A 20,368-nucleotide genomic window follows, 5' to 3' on the forward strand; every position below is an offset into this window, starting at 1 on the left:
CCAGCGGGCCCACCCCCCAGCTCCCATGCCCCGTGTAACCAGCTGGGCTGGACTAGCTTTTCATGAACAGAACATGGACAAGAGAGGTGTCCACGTCTCTGGCCGTCACTGCCGAGATGACGTCACAAAGGACTGTGGCCTCCACCCTGCTCACCACCCTTGCTCTTCCACTGGCTCACTCGGGAGGAAGCCAGTGGTCCCGCTGCGTCTGCCTGCAGGGCAAGGAACCAAGCGGGCCTTTGGGGAATAGCCAGCCAAGAACAGAGGCCATGAGGCTGAGAGCTTGCAAAGAACTGAATCCTGAAAGCCAGCCCTGGAGTGCGGCTGGAAGTCCTGCCCCAGGCTGGCCTCGAGGATGGCAACAGCTCTGCCTGACACCTTCACTGTAGCCTGTGATGGGCCCCACTAAGCCACACCTGGACTCCTGGCCCAGAGGGCCGTGAGATAATAAATGGTTATTGCTTTCAGCTGTTAAGTATGGGGTACGTGGGGATGCAGCCACAGAGAAGGAATGTGGATGGTGGTGGCCACAAGTAGGGTGTTACCGTAACAACCGCCTGGCGCTGTGGGAGAGGCTCTGGGGCCAGGCCACGCACGGGTGCTGGAAGAATTTCAAGGTGCAAACTGGAGAAAGCCCAGAGTGGCCTGGAATGGACTGTCAGTAGAAAGACGGACCTTGAGCAGCTTGGCCGTGAGCACTCAGAGGAGAATGAGGACGTTACTGGAAGCTGGGGCTTTCTGTGTCGAGGTGAAGGCCCTCCACAGTGATGGGGGGGGGGGCGGGCGGAGACAGGCCTAATGAGCCGGGGACCCGCTCAGGACACTGTCCAGTGAGCTATTGCAGGTTCTGGCTGGTTCCTCACTGATGCTTGGAGGAAAATGTGAGAGGGAGAGTAAGAGAAGCAAGGGGTGCTAAAAAGGATCCAGGACAGGGGCGCCTAGAGGCTCAGTCAGTTAAGCGTCTGACTCCTGATCTCACTCGGGTCTTGATCTCAGGGTCATGCATTCAAGCCCTGCATTGGGCTCCATGCTGGGCATGGAGCCACCTTTAAAAAAAAAAAAAAAAAAAAGGAACCAGGACATAATGGTCTTGAAAATTCCCCACCTCTCCAAAGAGCAAAAGATAATGCAATTAAGAAATGTCTTCTGGGGGTGCCTGGGTGGCTCGGTTGTTAAGCGTCTGCCTTTGGCTCAGGGAGTGATCCCAGTGTTCTGGGATCGAGCCCCACATCAGGCTCCTCCACTGGGAGCCTGCTTCTTCCTCTCCCACTCCCCCTGCTTGTGTCCCCTCTCTCGCTGGCTGTCTCTCTCTGTCAAATAAATAAATACAATCTTTAAAAAAAAAAAAAAGAAATGTCTTCTGGGGGTTCCTGGGTGGCTCAGTCGGTTGAGTGTCCGACTCTTGACCAGCTCAGGTCATAATCTCAGGGTCCTTGGATCCAGTCCCATGTCGGGCTTGGCGCTCAGCATGGAGTTTGCTTGAGATTCTCTCTCGCCCTCTGCCCCTCCTTTCCACCGCTCATGCTCTCTCTCTCTCTATCAAATAAATCTTAAAAAAAAATCTAAAAGAAATGTCTTCTGAGCAAATATCAAATCCAGGACATAAGCAGCAGATAGCAGTCCAGAGACAAAACTGGAGTGCGGCCCCACAATATTGGGGAAGAACTGGAAAGACAGAGGCCAGTGCCTACAGGATGAATCGTCACAAAAAAGCCCTTTGAAGAGCCTGACGGTGCAGCCCCAGAGCCCCTCCCACAAGAGGGCCTCTAGGGAGCTCAGGGTGGGAGCAAGGTAGGAGTAGACTCATCTGGAAGAAATCTGTAGGTGTCTTTTGTCTGATAGAGTGAACCAGGGAGGGATTAGCAGGAAGCCAACAAAGGCTGGGAGAATCACATTAGCAGAACACTGGCAGCCTGGGTTGAATGGTATGAAAGGAAGCAGCTGGACCTCCAAACTGCTGGGCAGGAAGCAGGCTCAGCGGCAAGCACGTGCTACGTTTCATGGACAGGATGGATGGCGGGACGTGGGGGGATAGAACCAAGAGCCCAGAAGGTGCGGCCAAGAGCCATGCAGACCTATTCTCGGGCTCCAAGACCCAATCAAGGAATTGCCAACATGGGCCTAACTGGATTTCAGAATAGCTATGGACCAGTCCTGAAGCCTTCCTTTTTCCCTCTTGAAAAGGACTGTCCACCCACTGGTGAATGCCGTATGTGGCGTGTATATTGGGGGGGGGCAGATAACTTGCGTCTTTGGCTCCAGAGACCTGAAGATGGTAGGAACTACCTCCAAGGAGCCTCTCCTAGAGGCTGACTTAGACTCTTCCAGACTTTGATGCTGTGATGGGAGTCTGGAGAACCCTGGAAGGGGGTGATGTGCTCTGCATGTGAGCGGGACACCAATCACTGGGGGGTCAGAGGACAGACTGGAAGACAGCCTCTGAGAGGGCCCCCAATGATCCTCACTTCCTGGCATTCACACCCTTGTACAATCCCAACCGAGAGGTAAAGCCAACAGCTGACATTCCCAGCAAGCATCAGAGCCCATGTATTTAACCTTCGTGGAGCAGCCCCCTGTGCTCACGTAACAGGAGCAAGCTATTCGTATCTGAACCCTGGTTTCTCTAGCTATAGAGTGGGGATATCTGGGTCATGAAACAGTTGTGAACATCACGATATAAAGTCTCTAGCACCTTGCCTCATGTTAACTACTTTCATTAGATGCATGCAAATGTTCTCCTGTTTGCCTGAGCTTGCTTTGTGACGTCAGGACCAACCCACGGCCCTGCACCAGCGGCCACGTGGCCGTCCCTGACCTCTTCCTCCTCTTCTCCATCCGGTCAACCAATGAGACCTGTGGGCTGTGCTCCTTCCCTCACCTCTATCTCCCATCTTCATTTCTTCTGAGAATTGCAGGAGGAGAACCTAGCTGGTCACCCTGAGTCTATTCTTTTCCCGTCAAATTCTCCAACCTACAGCCAGGAGGGTCAAAATGTGTTCGTGTCTCTCCCTATCCAAGATTTTGCAGCTATAGCCTCTTGTGTGTCAGATGCTGGACTTCACGTGCATGGTATGATTTAATCCTCATGGGCTGCTACTGGATGAAGAACAAGAGCCTTCTCCGGGTGGAGCTCTCTGAGCGAGGTCAGAGGGCTGGGCGGCGGAGGGGGTGGGCTCCCACCATTGCACCCCTTCCCAAGTCCTACGTGACGAAGAGCAACACCGGCTTCCATGCGCCTCACCTCTGGTTCCCCCATTTGTGGAGCATCTCCGTCTGACCCTCGTGTGTCCCTCATGCAAGCCGCGTGAGGCTCACAGGGCGGTTATGCCACCCCCACCGTGCGGGTGAGGAAGCTGAGCCGAGAGACGACGTGGCCTGCCGAAAGGCCCCTGCAGACGGTGCGTGCGTGACTCACACCCGGAGTGTCTGATGCACCATCCAGCTCTCAGCCTGACCCTTCGTGGCCCAGCCACCCGCTCACCAATGCCTCCCCTCCGATCACGCCGTGACAGCGCCGGGACGCGGACCGGAGCGGAAAGGGTGGACATCAACCCACTCACCTGAGCTATCAAGTCTCCGTTTTCCGCGTGGACCAAGATCACAGCTCCCAGCCCCTTCAGGAAGGTGAAGGCTTCATAGAGCTGAGGCAGAAGCAACAGGGTGGAGGGGGAGATAAAAATATCACAGCCTGAGCACTTGCAAAGACGGCTCTTCTGCTCACAGAGTTGCCCACCTGCCGCCCCCGCAGAGGCAACGTGGCTGCTCTGTTCATACCGACCGAATGCCTTGCTCAAGAACTTAAGCCTTGGAAAGGGTCTCCCCTCGACCCTGACACCCTCCGGATCCCAAAGTAGGAGGCTGGGGGAAGGGCAGAACTGAGCGAAGCCCCGCCAGGGCGTGAAACGCCCTCGGTCCTGGGGCTCACTGTGCCTTTCGCCTTCGTTGTGGCTCCCCGCCCCACCCGAGTGCCTGCCACCGCTGCTGGGGACAGCCACGCTGAGACGCTGCTTTCAGCTCCACGGAACGTGGGTGAGCAGGCGTGCTCATCCCGTGCTGTGAGCCGAGCTCTATAATCACTCCGACACTCGGGTAATACACACCCTGCCAGGCATCCTCTTACTTAGCCGATGCAGGCCCTGCCCACTGCCCACGGCCTGCTCCCACCTGCAGACAATCTGCACCAGGCACGAGCCCGCGGTGAGGACCTGAGCCGCCACCTTCCTTCTCCAGGGCCTCTCGAATTTTAACGTCGTTCTGCATGTGTGCAGGACAGTACCCCACCCGGGGACCTGTGCTTTTAGATATGGGCAGCAGGTGGTGGCCGGGGGGGGGGCACTTGGGGTCAGGAAGCACCTTCCAAGACCCCCCATGGCTCAACACCCTCTGTCCCTGGGGCTTTTGGTGGTTAGAATGAAACAGGTGAAAATCTCGGTTATGCTAGACAGACACACGCTACTTTGTCATGAAACTGAACCATTTTAGCCTTTCGACGACACATCAAAGGCCTCCGGGGCATCTTGGGGTTAGTTATTCTCTGTAACTCCAAGCGTTTATTTTGAAAGGCGAGACATGGATGCGTCTCCCATTGCACGTCCAACGGCATGGTCATAAGGCATAACAGCTTCTCAGAGCCCATATGTGTGCCAGGCACTGTCCTAAAGTCATGTGTTATAAACTCATTCAATCCTCTGACAACCTCTAGGAGCAGGTGCTCTTATGAGTCTAAAGCACAGAGAGGTTGGGAAAGCTGCCTCAGGCTGCACAGCAAGGCCAGGGTTGCAGCCGAGCCATCTGGCTACAGCATCCACGCTTTTTGCCGCCACACTGTCTCACCGTCTTAACCAGCAGACGGCAGGGCAACGATAATACAGCAAAGCCGGAGTCCCAGTGGTGTAGGAAAGCCAGGTGCCCGGCAGCCAGGAACCCCGACACCTGCACCACTACGGCCTCACCTTCTCGAGCTCCTCTCACCCATGTGACAGTGTTGGAAGCTGGCCTGGCCAGAGAGGGCCACACTGTGCACAGGTGAGAAAATTAAGGGAGGGAGGGACCTCAGTCACTCAATTGGCTGGAGAGAGAGCCAGGGCTCCCCTCTGGGTCAGAGATAATGACATGGTGCCCGAACTTGCTCGCTCTCCAGAACATACTGCCAAGCTTTTGGAAAAGTACGGTTTCCTGAGCCCTGCCCTGAACTTCTGTGATGGGATCTAAGATCTGTCTTTTTTTTTTTTTTTTTAAGATTTTATTTATTTGAGAGAGAGACAGAGAGTGAGTAAGCGGGAAAGGGAGAGAGAATCTCAAGCAGACTCCATGTTGAGCACAGAGCCTGTCAAGGGGCTCGATCCCACAACCATGATATTATGACCGGAGCTGACACCAAGGGTTGGACACTTAACTGACTATACCACCCGGGGGCCCCTGAAAGTCTGTCTTTTTTAATGAGCTTTCTAGATGATGCTGAGGAGGAGCTGGATTTGGGAACCACCATGCAGAGGGGTCCCCCACTCAACCCCACTCTAGCAGCCAGACAGGAATGCAGGCCCAGCAGGGGTGGGGACCCACGCAGGCCACACAGCAATATGGGGTCAGAACCAGGACTTGAACCCAGAGCTCTCCCCTGCCCATTCTGACAGCTCCCTTGCCCTGTGCTGCCTTACCCAACAGAGTGGCCTCTTCCTGCCCAGGATGGGGGTGTGCAGAAGGACCTACCTGGCTATCAGACATTTGGTAGAGGTCCTTATATGCCATGTAGACTTGGAAGGAATTGACACCTGTTTCAAGATAAAAAAGGAAACAGAAAAATGCATTTAAGAAAAAAGAAGCATTCCTTTCCAGTAAATAACTGCAGGACAGAAGGGTGCCTTTGGACCTCACAGTGGGGACACAGAACCCAGCCTGGGCGTGTGGGCAAGGGGGGGGGCGTCAAAGGAGGCTTCCAGGAAAGTCACACAGCTGAATCTGAAGGAGAAGGAGGGGAGGAGGTGGAAGGGAAGCAGGGAGAGGAAGGGGAGGGGAACTATTTGGACTGAGAGGTGGGTGTGCATCAGAATGGACGGTAAGGTGGATGAAAAGAGAGAGAATGTGAAGGTACTAGAAGTGTCCTATGGCTGGATGCAAGGGAACGTGTGTTTTTTTTTTTTAACCCCTACTTTTTTTATTACGGCAAAATACATATAACAAAATTCACCATCATAGCCATTTTCGAGGGCACAGTTCAGTGGCATTTAGTGCATTCAAAATGTTGTACCACCATCCCCACAATCTACCAGAGCGTGTGTTTCTAAAGTAAGGCGTGACATGATCAGAATTTTTTGTCTCAGAAAGACGATTCTGGAAGTAGTGTGAGGACGGGTCTGCGGAGCAGCAGGGGGACATGGCAGTGGGAAGAGAATGCTGAAGGTCAAGGGGACAGGTGTGCCGAGGCTCTGATCCAGGGCGGGAGCTGCAGGGGTGGGGGTGGGGGATTCCAGAAGGGTGAAATGACGGGATTTCATGTGCTGTGTGGACAGGCCAGCAGGGAGCATGGGACGTAGGAGACTCCTCCCTAACACACCTTCCATGTACGTGAGGACAGGGACCACGTCTTCTATACTATTGCGATTTGCACGCCCATAATATGTGGTGTGCAATTAATGTTTGCTCACGGAATCCGGAAACGTCTGAGTAAGAAAATGCATTCAGGGCAAAAGTATTAAATGGGATTGAGAATTCCTTTATACTAAAATAGTGGTGACGACAAACCAAATATCAGGTCTTGTGCAGAGGCCCCACAACAAAAATTCACTGTCCAAATCATCAGGAAAAAACTTAGAGAAAAAAATAATACTCAGAAATTAACATTAAAAAAAATCAGTTTCTAATCTATCCAGTAGACTTAAATAAAAAAACAGGCAATTAAATGATGCTGTATTCTTTACAAAGATCATCTTTTTTAAATCTAAAAACAAAAACTCAGGTATGAAACAGATCAATTATTAGTGAATAAACAGGTAAAACTACAGGGAGAGGTTTAAAAAATGCTTCCTTATTTCTTTAAGTTAAGGGGAAGCGAATATTAACCGGATAAGCTTCCACGATAAATTTTTTTTTAAAAAAAGAAAATGAGAATTCACCAGAATTTAGAACTAAATGACACAAATAAAAGCAGAAATAATGAGTTAGCAAACATTTAACAAATCTAAATTTAGTAAAACTAATAAACAGACGCTAAAACTGCATCGTGGGGGTGAGGGGACAGGGTCAAGTCATCTCACGTTGAAAGCTATCTCAAAAAATCACAGCAGATTTGAATTGTTATCAGTGGAAACCTTCTGTAAGTTAATTCCTAAAACCTCAAAACAAAAAGCAAACAGCCAACACCGTAAATATAATCTGCAACAAATTTAACAGAGGCTTTAAAAAACACCCTTTTCTTTAGAAAGCACCAGACAGTGGTTACTCCTGGGGGGAGGAGGGGTCATGACTACAGTGCTGCCCTTGGCCGTTCTATTCGGGGGCATCTGGCAAAGTCCTATTTACTGCCCGGGTGGGATAGCCTCATAATAATTCATAAAGCCACATTTTTCTTATGTGTGGTTTTTCTGCTTCTGTTTTATGTTTAAAATATTAAAATAAAAGCAAAGAAGCCAAAAACCCCAAAGGTAAACAGTACTTTCAGACAATTTAAGCAAAAAAAAAAGGAGCTAACTAATAAAGATTTAAAAAATGCGGTCTTATTTGCCATCAAAGTAATTGGAAATAAAACCTCAGTACTGTACCACAGCTGTAAATAGGTTGCCCAGTGCTAGTGAACGGGCATCAAAATGAGTCCCTCCTACATACCAATTTGCACCTGCTTAAAAAAACCAATTAAGCAATGCATATCCAGAGTAGTAAATGTTCTCATATATTTGGCCCAATAACTCCACTCCTAGCAACAGAGCCTCAGAAACACAGTGAGCCCTGGAATTCCCCAAAGCTCCCAAATTCACGTTTGCCATCATCCTAGCGTTTCTCCAAGGAGGTGGCATGGAACATCAATTCTCAAAGACCGTACTGAGCGCTGACTGGATGTCAACCTATTCATGATTCCCGCCAGTTCTCAGAAACCCCTCTTACTTGATCCACCCCATAACCTTGGAAGCAGCCACGTCCATACCGCGTGACCCCAGACCACAGATGTTAGTGCGGGGCTGGGCGCCCGGCAGATGCTGAGCTGAGCCGGGGGCAGGGACAGAGCCCGTTCGACACCCGAAAACACCTGGCTGGTCTCTGAAACGGAGATGTTTCAAAGGGCAGGCTGCTGCCTTCCAGAACGGTGGCTGCAGACGCAGAGAGTGCAGGTCAAGGGTGAGGGGAGAACAGAGCTGGCTCAAAGAGATGAGCACGGGGCAAGACGCCCTGGCGCGGGATCCGTGGATACACGTCATTATCACTGAGGCAAATCTGCTTCATTAACTTAAGCCAAGCTCTGGGGGGATTCTGTTGTTTGCAATCAAACCCGGGGATGTTGATATCTAGATTGGGGAAGAAAAACGAATTCATCCACAGTAAACAGGTTTCTTTACTGTAGGGCTTCTCACAGATTTTAACATGATCATGTGTGTGAAGAATATTCAAGAACAGAATAAACAGAGAGCATTTTCCAAACTTACTGGACCCCAGAAGCCCTTTTTCATGGAATATTTATTTTCTCCCTCATCAAATATTTACTGAGTGCTTCCTATGCGTGATCACCATTCTAGAAGTTGGAGATACGTTGTGAACAAGGAAGGAAGGATGCTTGTCTACATTCCACTGGGAATAAGTCATAAGCAAGAAAGTAAGTAAGGTAATTTCATGCAGAGACGGGAGCTAGGAAGAAATGAAAGTTTCACAAAAGTTCTGCGGTGACTCTGTCTCTCCCAAGAGGCAGAGTCCATTTCCCCGCTCCTTGAACGAGGGCTGTCTGGAGACCTGCACTGACCGAGGGCATGAGCGGAAGTGGCGCCATACTGGCTCCAAGCCGCGCCTCGGGGCTTCACGCTCACCCCGGAGCCCGCGTGCAGAGGCTCAGGAGAGCCTGCTGGAGGGCAGGTCATGGAGATGTACGTTTGGTTTATCCATTCACCCGTCAACGGACATTGCCAGCTTTTGCTTCTTGTGCCTAATGCTGCTACGAACATGCGTGTACAAATGTCTCCAAACCTGCCTTCCAGTCTTCTGGACAAAGAGCCAGAAGTGGAGCTCCTAGATCATACGGTACTTCCACTCTCGATTTTTTGAGGCCCCTCCATACCATTTCCCACCAACAGTGCCCCAGGGCGCCCATCTCCCCACATCCTTATCAGCACTCCTTGTTTTCAGTTTTTTGGTAACAGCCCTTCTAATGGGTGCGAGGTGGTATCTCATTGTCATTTTAACAGCGGCTGTTTTCAGCCACTTGGTTTCGGAATGGTTTGTTATAAAACAAGGCTAACTGATACAGAACTCAGCCTAGAGGTCCGGGGCCGCAGTGGCTAAAATCTAACACAAGTGTCACTGGCATTGGGACTGGGTAGCGGGGGGAGGTCAGAACAGTCCCGAGGAAAGTGGAGGCCAAAGGCTGGGAAAAACAGCCAACACACTCTTAGTGGAGGGTTGGGAAAGGGGCCACGCATATGAGGCGGCAACAACACAAAAGGAAAAAATTGCCACTTGTGATAATGTATCCAGAGAATTTGCGAATCTGCCTGAAATGACTTCCAAGAAGCACGTAGTTTAAGGGCCTAAGTCGAGTATGTTGAAGCACCAGAGGACAGACCTCAAATAGGACCGGAGAGACAAGGGACGGTGCAGTGTGCAAGCGGAATTGAGCGGACGCACAAGACTGCTTCTCATCTCTACTCTTGCCAACACGCAAACAGTTCTCAAAGGAAAAAGTGACCTCAGGGTAAAGATTAAATCAGGGGTGTGCCCAGAACTCTTTGTTAAGACCTCCTCCAAACCCAAGCTGGTGCCCAGTAAACGTCCTTGGCCAGACGAAAGGGCTTCTAAGGATCTTAAAGGCATCACCACACGACACACACCGACAGTCACCTAAAGCAGAGAGAAGCTTGTCTAGAAAAAAGATTTGTCTGGTGGAGTGAACTATAATGTGATCCACTGGAAACCCACAGTGTTTTTAAGAAAACTGTACCCTCTTTGACTAAAAGAGACTGAGCCTGTTCAAAATGAAAGGGGGCGTCTGGCCACCAAATTCCTAGAGGTAGGAAAAAGGCTGAGAAAGGCGCTTTGCTGCAAACACGGGCCATTTTCATGGGAAGTGAACTGTATCTCCAACGGGCAAGCCAAGAGTCCCCAGGGTAGAGCTTGACCTATGCAAACAATGGTCTAGGGCAGGGGACAGGAAGCTTTTCTATAAAGGGCCAGAGAGTAAATCTTTTAGCTATTGTGGGCCACATGTAGTCTCTGTCACATATTCTTTGTTTTCTGGTCATTGTTGTTGTTTGTGTTTGTTTTGTTTTGTTTTGAAAAACCCTTAAGAATGTAAAAACATTCTGGGTTGACGAGCTGCATAGAAACAGGCCACGGGCCATATCTGGCCCACAGATTGGAGTTTGCCAACCCCTGAACTTGGGCACTACTCCCAAGGAGAAAGATTGGCCCTGATGAAGGAATATTCTCTACCCCCAGAGGTCTGCCCGGCAATATGTGTCCAGCTGGATTCCAGAAATTTCTATGGGGTTATGACCATGTGTCTCTTGTTTTCCCTCTTTTCAAACAGGAATATTTGTTGTGGTTGTTGTGTCCACGCTCCACCACTGTGCATGGGGTGCCTGGAGCAGGGAGGCTCATAACTTCTCTCTTAAGTTCACAAGTCTTTGGATCAAGAGAAGCCACACCCTGAGAAGCTCATCTACACCCTACACGCACACCGTGAGCTGCTGGACCCTACATACACACACACCGTGAGCTGCTGGACCCTACATACACACACACCGTGAGATGCTGGACCCTACATACACACACACCGTGAGATGCTGGACCCTACATACGCTCGCACCGTGAGTTGCTGGACCCCGTGTACGCGCGCACCGTGAGCTGCTGGACCCCGCGTACGCACGCACCGTGAGCTGCTGGACCCCGCGTACGCATGCACCGTGAGCTGCTGGACCCTACATACACGCACACTGTGAGATGCTGGACTCCGAACCTGACGCCACAACCGAATGGAAATTTTGGAGCAGCTGGGTGGAAGTGAGCATATTTTGAATGAAAGAGAATGATACTAATTGTGGCCAGATGAGACACTATTGCGATTACAATGGCCATAAATTCTTCCAGGTTCCTGCCATCAGAGGTGGAGTCTTTTTCCCCTCATCCCTTGAATATGGGATACTCTTGNATGCTGGACCCTACATACACACACACCGTGAGATGCTGGACCCTACATACGCTCGCACCGTGAGTTGCTGGACCCCTACATACGCTCGCACCGTGAGTTGCTGGACCCCGTGTACGCGCGCACCGTGAGCTGCTGGACCCCGCGTACGCACGCACCGTGAGCTGCTGGACCCCGCGTACGCATGCACCGTGAGCTGCTGGACCCTACATACACGCACACTGTGAGATGCTGGACTCCGAACCTGACGCCACAACCGAATGGAAATTTTGGAGCAGCTGGGTGGAAGTGAGCGTATTTTGAATGAAAGAAAACAATACTAATTGTGGCCAGATGAGACACTATTGCGATTACAATGGCCACAAATTCTTCCAGGTTCCTGCCATCAGAGGTGGAGTCTTTTTCCCCTCATCCCTTGAATATGGGATACTCTTGTGGCTTGACTTGACCAACAATACGCAACTGAAATGATGATGTGTGTTCCAAGTTCATCTTCAAGAGTCCTTTCAGCTTCCATGCTCACCCACGGGAGCTCTACCACCAAGCGAAGAGGTCCCAGAGGGCCGGTTAGAGGATGAGAGATCACATGGTGCATGTCCCCAGCCATCCCAGCTGAGGCCCAAATGTCTGAGTGAGCCCAGGTGAGATCAGGAGACAGGCGGCTCAACTGAGCCCAGCTGCAGTTCTCAACTACAGAGTCATAAAGCAATTAATGATCATNTGGAAATTTTGGAGCAGCTGGGTGGAAGTGAGCATATTTTGAATGAAAGAGAATGATACTAATTGTGGCCAGATGAGACACTATTGCGATTACAATGGCCATAAATTCTTCCAGGTTCCTGCCATCAGAGGTGGAGTCTTTTTCCCCTCATCCCTTGAATATGGGATACTCTTGTGGCTTGACTTGACCAACAATACGCAACTGAAATGATGATGTGTGTTCCAAGTTCATCTTCAAGAGTCCTTTCAGCTTCCATGCTCACCCACGGGAGCTCTACCACCAAGCGAAGAGGTCCCAGAGGGCCGGTTAGAGGATGAGAGATCACATGGTGCATGTCCCCAGCCATCCCAGCTGAGGCCCAAATGTCTGAGTGAGCCCAGGTGAGATCAGGAGACAGGTGGCTCAACTGAGCCCAGCTGCAGTTCTCAACTACAGAGTCATAAAGCAATTAATGATCATTATTTTAAGTTCTAGGTTTGGGGTGGTTTGTTACACAGCAAAAGCTAGCCGATACACAGGGCAATGTGATCAAGAGACGATGTAAGTTCCTACAGAAAGATCCGGAAAGTTCATACAAATGGTGGAATGACACTATGATCCTTGTATCGCTGTTCTTAGAACATAACCAAGTGACACAGGCTAACACTTGACCCAAGTGACACAGACCAGCACCAATGTGAGTTCCTCTCTTCTTCACTGGGCTTGTTCTTTTTTTTTTTTTTCCCCTCTCTTCTTTTCAACTATTTCTAAATTAAAGTTTCTATTTGAGACTGAAATGCTGCTGGCATCCAACAAAACCAATAGGTACTATTAACAGTGGCTCAGGTCTGTGGCTCAGAAAACAGGCAGGACTCCCCTGTCGGGGGTTTATAAAAAATCCCATCCCACAGCCATTCTCCTCTGCCAAGTCCACACAGCATGCTGGCACCACCGTTTTCTAGAATAACTTCCCCTTGTATTTTGAGATTTCTAAAATAAGCCATAAACTGCTTGATCTAAAGATGGATTCACGCGCTGAGCGATGGCTTTCACAGCACAGAGGGAGAGGCGCCGTGGACCTGCTCTTGTGGCAGTCTGCATGCGGCGTAAAGAGCACCTGGCAAGGAGGTCAGGGGCTGGGCAGCACTTTGAGGAGTTGCAGCCTGGTCCCGGACAAGGGTTCCCAGCAAAGGGAGCATCCAAGGGGGCTAAGTCCAGCCTGAGCCCCCGCCGCCCAGCCTGTGCCCTGAGAGGAGGGCACATTCTTCCCACGGATCACCCCAAGAGGGTGTTTCTTGAAGTTCTCACACACACACCAGAAGTGCTAGCAGCAGCTCCGTGGGAGAAAGCCGAGTCCAAGTGCTGGCTGCTGGGTGACACTGGGAAAGGGACTGCCCCTCTCTGAGCTTCAGTTTCCATGTCTGAAACAGGCGGACTGAACTATATGAACTCTACATTGATTTCCCGTCCTGAAAATGTCCTGCCTTTGATTTTACAGTCAGTGATGATGACCATCAGGATGCCGGGCGAGCCTCTGACTCAGAGGGGGCGTGCTAAAAATGCTTTAGGAAGGAAGACCAGGCCTGTTCCGCCCTCCTTCCCTCCCTTCCCCTTCTCTTCCTTCCCTAACTTAGTCATTCACGCATTAAGTATTTACTGAGAATTTACTCTATGCCAGACGTGTGTTAAACACTTGGGGTACAGAAGTCAGTAAGAGCATCTTATAGGAACTGAGTCAGCTCCCCCAAATTTGCAGTATCTCTCCTACGTGCAAGTGTCTGGGGAAATGCCCTTGAAAGCCATGTGAGCAACTTGGCACTGACCCTGGGGACACTGTGAAGCCACCGCAGGTACTCATGCTAATTGCTTTTTTAAATCCCACATCTGTGGCGGGGGCAGGAGTGCACTGGCGGGGTAGGATGGGGGCCAGAGACCCGGGGTGAGGCCGAGGAGGCATCCGGACAAGACACAGTGAGCCCCACATCAGGGAAGGGACTGGCGAGGAGACCCATAGTCAGAGCTGAGCTGCTGCAGACGCGAAGCCATGGATCTGTGATGGATGGGGAGGGAGAAAGGGGAATGGCTGGACAGGGGTGCCCCTCGGAGATGGGGACCCAAAGTGACGGATAGCAGAGTTCACATGAAGGTAATGGGTTTGGGAGAACCTCGTAAGTCTGAGCCCCCTGGGGGCGTCCTGGGAGCCATATCCTACCTGAGCTGGGGCTAGGGTCACAGGCGGATGGATGGTAAAGACACGATGGATGCTGAGAGCCCCTCAGGAAGGTGAGCCTGGACTGGAGCCCTGAGGTCACCACCGTTCACTGAGCACCTTGGAAAGGAGGAAGACCAGGCGGGGCTGGGTGGGCTTGTAAACAACCCCACCTGTGTTATGATGGGGCTGCAGGTGCACAGGGGAGGGGTAGGGGCTTCGGCCAAGGCTCACGACAGTGCTGCTTCCCTTGGGGATAAGAAGGAATCCGTGCACTTGGGAGCCTTGATACCAATATCCTTTATAACCCATCTACCCAACCTCAGACACAGGACTGGCCAACAGGAAAGAAAGGGCAAGAACAACTGCTCCGGACAGGGGCCAGCCTCTCCTGAGGATCCTTGAATTTCTTATCTTGTTTCCCCTCCAGACCCTTTGGTCCTCATGACCCCTACAGCTAGTCTGTGCTAACCCAATGGGTCCCAGAGGAGGGCGCTATGCTGGCCCACCCAGAGCAGAGGGTTCAGGTCCTGGGGTCTCCTTCCAGGGATGTGAGGTGGGGCCTGTGACCCAACCTTGGGCCTGGAGGTCACGGGAGGCTGATGTTCCTTTGGGTCCTTCCTAAAACCCTGACACAGCAGTGCGTGCAGGGCAGGCCCTGAGCCAGCAATCCCGACCCTGAGCTTTGCAAACACATCCCTCTGGGAATCTGGGATCAGCAGGCCTGGGGCCAGGCGCTGGCAGCTTACTAAGAGCTCCTTGGCCCAGGAGGAGAACGGTGATCTACTCCAAATGTCTCCTGCTCCCAATGAGACAACGGAGCGGGAGGCCACTGTGTGCCAGGAATAGAGAAGAAAAAACCCACCTCTTCCTGAGCGTTCTCAGGCCAGAGGTCAGATGAGGGCAGTGAGAGCCCCGAGCCCCGAGCCCTGCTGGAGAAGCCCCCTCTGGGGCCGTGGGGGCTCCGAGCGGGCGCCAGCCTGGAGTGCGGAGCAAGCAGGAAAGGCTTCCAGGAGGTGTGGTTGCTTGAGCCCACCCTCGAGGATGAGCCTCCACCGTGGGCCCCTGGTTTAGGACCTGCCTGCATGTCTCAGGTGCACCACGATGAAGGGGCCCAGGGGCCAGCAAACAATGAACCAGGCTGAAGCCCCTGGCAGGGGAAGGGGCTAAGTGCTGAGGATCCTGCCTGAGGGTCCATACGGCCGCAGGCTCTCGGGCGGGGGAGCTGGGCGGGTGGAGTGAGAAGTGAGGCCCCAGACACGACAGGCAGCTTCCTGCCCAGAGCTCTTCTGTTGCGGTCCCGGCCTCTATGGGTAGCCGCACAGACACCATCCCTTCTCACCGCAGCCTGGTGCTCTGACAGAGCCCATCGGTGTGGACGCGGCCCTGGCCCTGGCACACGTCCTCCTCCTGCATCACCAAGGCAGGCCAGGGTAGGTCCGCTCTCCACAGAGGGCACCCCTTTTCTTTCTCCCCATGGGGAGTATGAAGAGACACGCGGGACAGCAAGTCCTGCATGAGGTCCCCAATGCCTGGGATCCAGCTGGACTTACAGCTCACCATCCTTGGTACCTCAAGAAAAGCCACCCCCACCATCACTACCTACCTCTGGGGTTGCTATGACAACAAAGACCTGGTGTCAGGGTGGAGAATTAACACTGAGTTCAGACAGTTGGCTTCGCACCCAGTACCAGAGCCCTGGTGCTACGGATGAGGGGCCGCTGAACAACCCCAGAGAGGTCAGCGAGGGGACTTGCCCAGCGGCACGTGGCCAGGAAGCAGAAGGGCAGGATTTGACCCCAGGCAGCCCGACTGCTGGGATCATCCCACACGCTGCTGCTGGGACAGCTGCAGGGAGATGACCCTCCGCTGTCAGCCGGGTGAACCACCCTCTGTGCACAGAGCAGCCCCGCCCAAGGTCATGCCCCATCCCAGAGGGGCCGCGCCCAATGCCTGGCTGGCAGGGAGGTCTGAAGTCCCACCCCCTTGGCTCCCTCAGGATCCAGTGGCAGGGTGTCCAGGTCTCAGAGCTCCCTGTGGCCCATCTTGCTTCCTGGGCTTTGCTCACAGGGGTTGATCCTGTGATCACGCTGTGGGAGGGAAAATAACGGCCCCCACAAAGATATCCCCGCCCTAATCCTCAGACCCTATGAATACGGCCCCCCCACAACAAAGGGACTCTGCAGATGGGATTAAGTTAAGGAGCCTAAGATAAAAGACCTGTGTCTCCTGAGAGGGCCTTGGGTGATCACCAGGGTCCCCTGTAAGGAAAGAAGCAGGGGAGAAGGCAGAGTCAACCTGGGGGGAGGCGGTGGCTGGAAGGATCAGGGTCAGGGGCCAAGGTACGTGGGCAGCCTGTCAGGGTTGGGAAAGGCAAGGAAGGGCTCTCCTCGGGGCCCCCCAGAGAAGCCTGCCCTGCCAGCACCTCGGCCTCAGCCCTAAGGCCCACTTCAGACTTCCCACCAGAGCTGCCATTCGGGTCGTTTTAAACCACAAGTTGGGGGGGGCTCGTTAGAGCAGCAATAGGGAACTAACCCACACTCATGTCCTGCACACCGGCCTCTTTCTCAGAGTTTGCCCCCGTGAGCCCTGACAACACAATTTTTAAAAATTTTCCAATAGGAAGGAGATTAACCCAGTACCTCCATAAAATGGAATTCTCCAGAGGTCCTATGAGAAATGACGGAATGATGATAAAACTAACTAAAAATACAGAATCCTTACCAGGGGCCAGTGGTGTTCTAAGTACTTTATATATACCCTCTCATCTGATCTTCAAAACAACCTTTTTTATGACCTCTATTTTCCAGATGGGGAAACTGAGGCACAGAGAGGTTGAGTGATTGGCCCAAGGTCACACAGTTGCTAAGTGGAGGGGCCTGGTCGTCTGTGATGTTTTATAGAATGAGAAAAGCATGGTGCAAGATGATGCACATTATAGTTTTGCTCATAAGAATTACGTGTGTGTGAGCATGGACACACTTGCACAAACAAGAAAGATGCCTGGAAAGACAAACGCCCAATTACCACTTTTTACCTCCATATTGTTTCTTACTAAACATGCACTAATTCTGAAACTTAAATCAATAAAAACCATTATAAAATATTCATCAGACATTTAAAACCATGAATGCACCTAAAAACTTCCCCAAGTCATTTCCTTGCAAGTGTCTGGTCAAGGGAAGAGAATTCTCTGTCCTCTTCTAAAACAATGCAATATATAGGACCCCACAAAGTGCCCCTCCCCCACAGAGCTGTGGCACTCTCTTGAGCCAGTTTTGGTATCCTAGTGTTCTACCTGACCCTTCTGCATGTCCCCATACACAGTCAGGCTGCTAAAACTGATGTGAGGAAGCCCACGGGGTAAACGGGAACTTGCTCAGGATTTAACGTTAGGTGAGAAAGGCGAGATACAAAATTGTAAATCCCCTTGGATTATGACTCTGGACAAAACAAGAATGTGATTCACAGCAACTGCAATGGAGGGACAGTGCCTTCTTGATATGGAGACTCAGACACGCAAACCCCAAACTCGTGGGTGGGCAAAGAATATAGCCGAACATTCACACAAAGGTTCGCAGAATGTTTACCGTAATTAACGATAAAAGATCTGCAGTGGACCGTGGTAGACTGAATTTGACTCATCAGATTTGCAAGGATTTTGTAGAAGAAATACGACCCAATGGCACAAGCAAGCAAGGAGCCAGAGACAAGGCGACTGGGATCATGGGCATGCAAATGAGTGCATCTTTCAGGAAAGCAATTTGGCTGTAAGTGTCATGAGCTTGAAAAATGTTAAAACCTCGACCTTGTAATTCCATCTCTGGAAATCTAAGGAAATAATTAGAAATGCAAACAAACGTTTATATATGAAGATGTTCGCTGTAACACTACTTACAGTTAGAACAAACAGAAAACCTAAGTGCCCAATAAAAAGAAAATAACTAAGCAAGTTAACCATTACATTGTACATTACAAGCCATTAAAAAGTTATTAATTAAAAGTAATGATTACTCATAAAATGGCAAGTAAAAATAGAAGGATTCCAAATAACTGCCCTCATATAACTATATAAGGAGAAAATCATCTAAATCGACAGAGTGGAAAGCAATAATCCTTAACATTAATGTAAGTGGTGACTGGGGGTCGACCCAAGAAGGAAAACACGTTTCCTTCTCTTGGTTTTCTGACTTTTCTGTAATGTGGCAAACATATTTTTATAATGAGAAAACACAGCACATGTATCTTAAAAATTGAAAACATCCTTGAGCTCTCTTTGAAGCATTTCCTCCATCTGAGGCTGCCTCTTCCGAGAGCATCCAGAACGGCCCCTCTCCCAACTGACCGCTCCCACCCTGGTTCATTCCGTTCTCTTGTTCTTTGCTTCATGTACCTTCAGTTCAATTCACCTCAGCACAATGCACATTGTAGGGTCTACACTGTGCACGGAGATCTGGTGTGAGTCCAAACAGAAGGGAACCGGGGTGGGATACAGAGACGGATAGACACAATCCCTCCCCCCACCCCATAGAGCTCAGGATTTAACACAAGAGCCAAACAGAGAACCGGTATCCCATAATCCAAGAACAATGGAGAAGGTGCCCCCAGAGTAACCTGATACGGGTAGTCAAGGAAGGAGCAATTCTGATTGGGGAAATTGGAGAAGGTGCTAGTTGAGCTCATTAGCAGAGTAGAAGAAAGGGCATTCCTGGCAGAGGGTACAGCCTGAGCTCAGACCCAGCAGTGAGGCAGGGTTCAGGGGATAGCATCCAGGATAACAAGTACCCCAGATGGGTTTAGGAAGAGAAAGAGAAATGAGCCTGGATCAGCGAGGCCTTGCGTGCCAGGGCTTTCTTCTGTGAACAGGGGGATACCTCCAAAGGGCTTGGAGGAGGAGAGGACAGACTCCTTAAAGAGGATCCCCTTGTTCCACTGTTTCTGCGGCAGTGTGCAGCTCATAGCTGGGCTCACAGCAAATGCAGATAAAGGATTTTTAACTCCACATACTGAGACCCACCAAAGAACCAGGGATTCCAGAACTAGACCCCCATTGTGAGACTTTCACTGACCTTTGTCCTGCACCAGCACCTCCAACTCCTCCCGAACACCATCGTACCAGCTTGTGATGTCCACGTGGAGGGAATAGTCGCAGCAGGATTTGGTGTCAGCTGCTTCATGCCATTTCTCGAAGGAGGTCAGCAGGCTAGACCCAGGTTCAGGGACAACATGGTCAACTGTGAAAGAAAAATATGCATCACATTCCAAAATACATAGGACCCAAGCTGTTCCAATGGTAGCCTCAAATAGCCTCTTCACCCCATCATCACCATCACCATCACCCCATCATCACCATCACGCCATCATCACTATTACCACCATTGCCATCATCATCATTATCGCCACCTTAATCACCACTATCACTATCATCCCATCATCAGCATCATCATCACCACCACCATCCTCATCATCACCATCATCATCATCACCATCATCACCGTCATCACCATCATCATCACCATCATCACCATCATCATCATCACCATCATCATCACCATCATCACCATCATCATCACCATCATCACCATCATCATCNACCCTCTTCACCCCATCATCACCATCACCATCACCCCATCATCACCATCATCAACATGCCATCATCACTATTACCACCATTGCCATCATCATCATCACCACCTTAATCACCACTATCACTATCATCCCATCATCACCATCATCACCACCACCATCCTCATCATCACCATCATCATCACCATCATCACCATCATCATCATCACCATCATCACCGTCATCACCATCATCATCATCATCACCATCATCATCATCATCATCACCATCATCACCATCATCATCATCATCATCATCACCATCATCATCATCATCATCATCATCATCACCATCATCATCATCATCATCATCATCATCACCATCATCACCATCATCATCACCATCATCACCATCATCATCCTCATCATCACCATCATCATCCTCATCATCACCATCATCATCACCATCATCACCATCATCATCATCACCATCATCATCATCACCATCATCATCACCATCAACACCATCATCATCACCATCATCACCATCATCA

General features: G+C 50.9%; 1 protein-coding gene across 3 annotated transcripts in view; it reads right to left on the reverse strand.

Moving 5' to 3' along the window:
* Nucleotides 1-20,368, reverse strand: part of CRMP1 (collapsin response mediator protein 1) — a 74,723-nt gene that overhangs the window by 19,608 nt on the left and 34,747 nt on the right. For all 3 annotated transcript variants that reach the window (XM_034672142.1, XM_034672145.1, XM_034672144.1), the window contains exons 4-6: nucleotides 19,320-19,484; nucleotides 5,710-5,771; nucleotides 3,561-3,641 (exon numbers count right to left, since the gene is read on the reverse strand). In XM_034672142.1, the coding sequence (XP_034528033.1) occupies nucleotides 3,561-3,641; nucleotides 5,710-5,771; nucleotides 19,320-19,484 (308 nt within the window). The remainder of the gene's footprint in view (nucleotides 1-3,560; nucleotides 3,642-5,709; nucleotides 5,772-19,319; nucleotides 19,485-20,368) is intronic.

This window comes from Ailuropoda melanoleuca, chromosome 11, assembly GCF_002007445.2.
Source record: "Ailuropoda melanoleuca isolate Jingjing chromosome 11, ASM200744v2, whole genome shotgun sequence".
In the NCBI taxonomy this organism is placed as follows: Eukaryota; Metazoa; Chordata; class Mammalia; order Carnivora; family Ursidae; genus Ailuropoda; species Ailuropoda melanoleuca.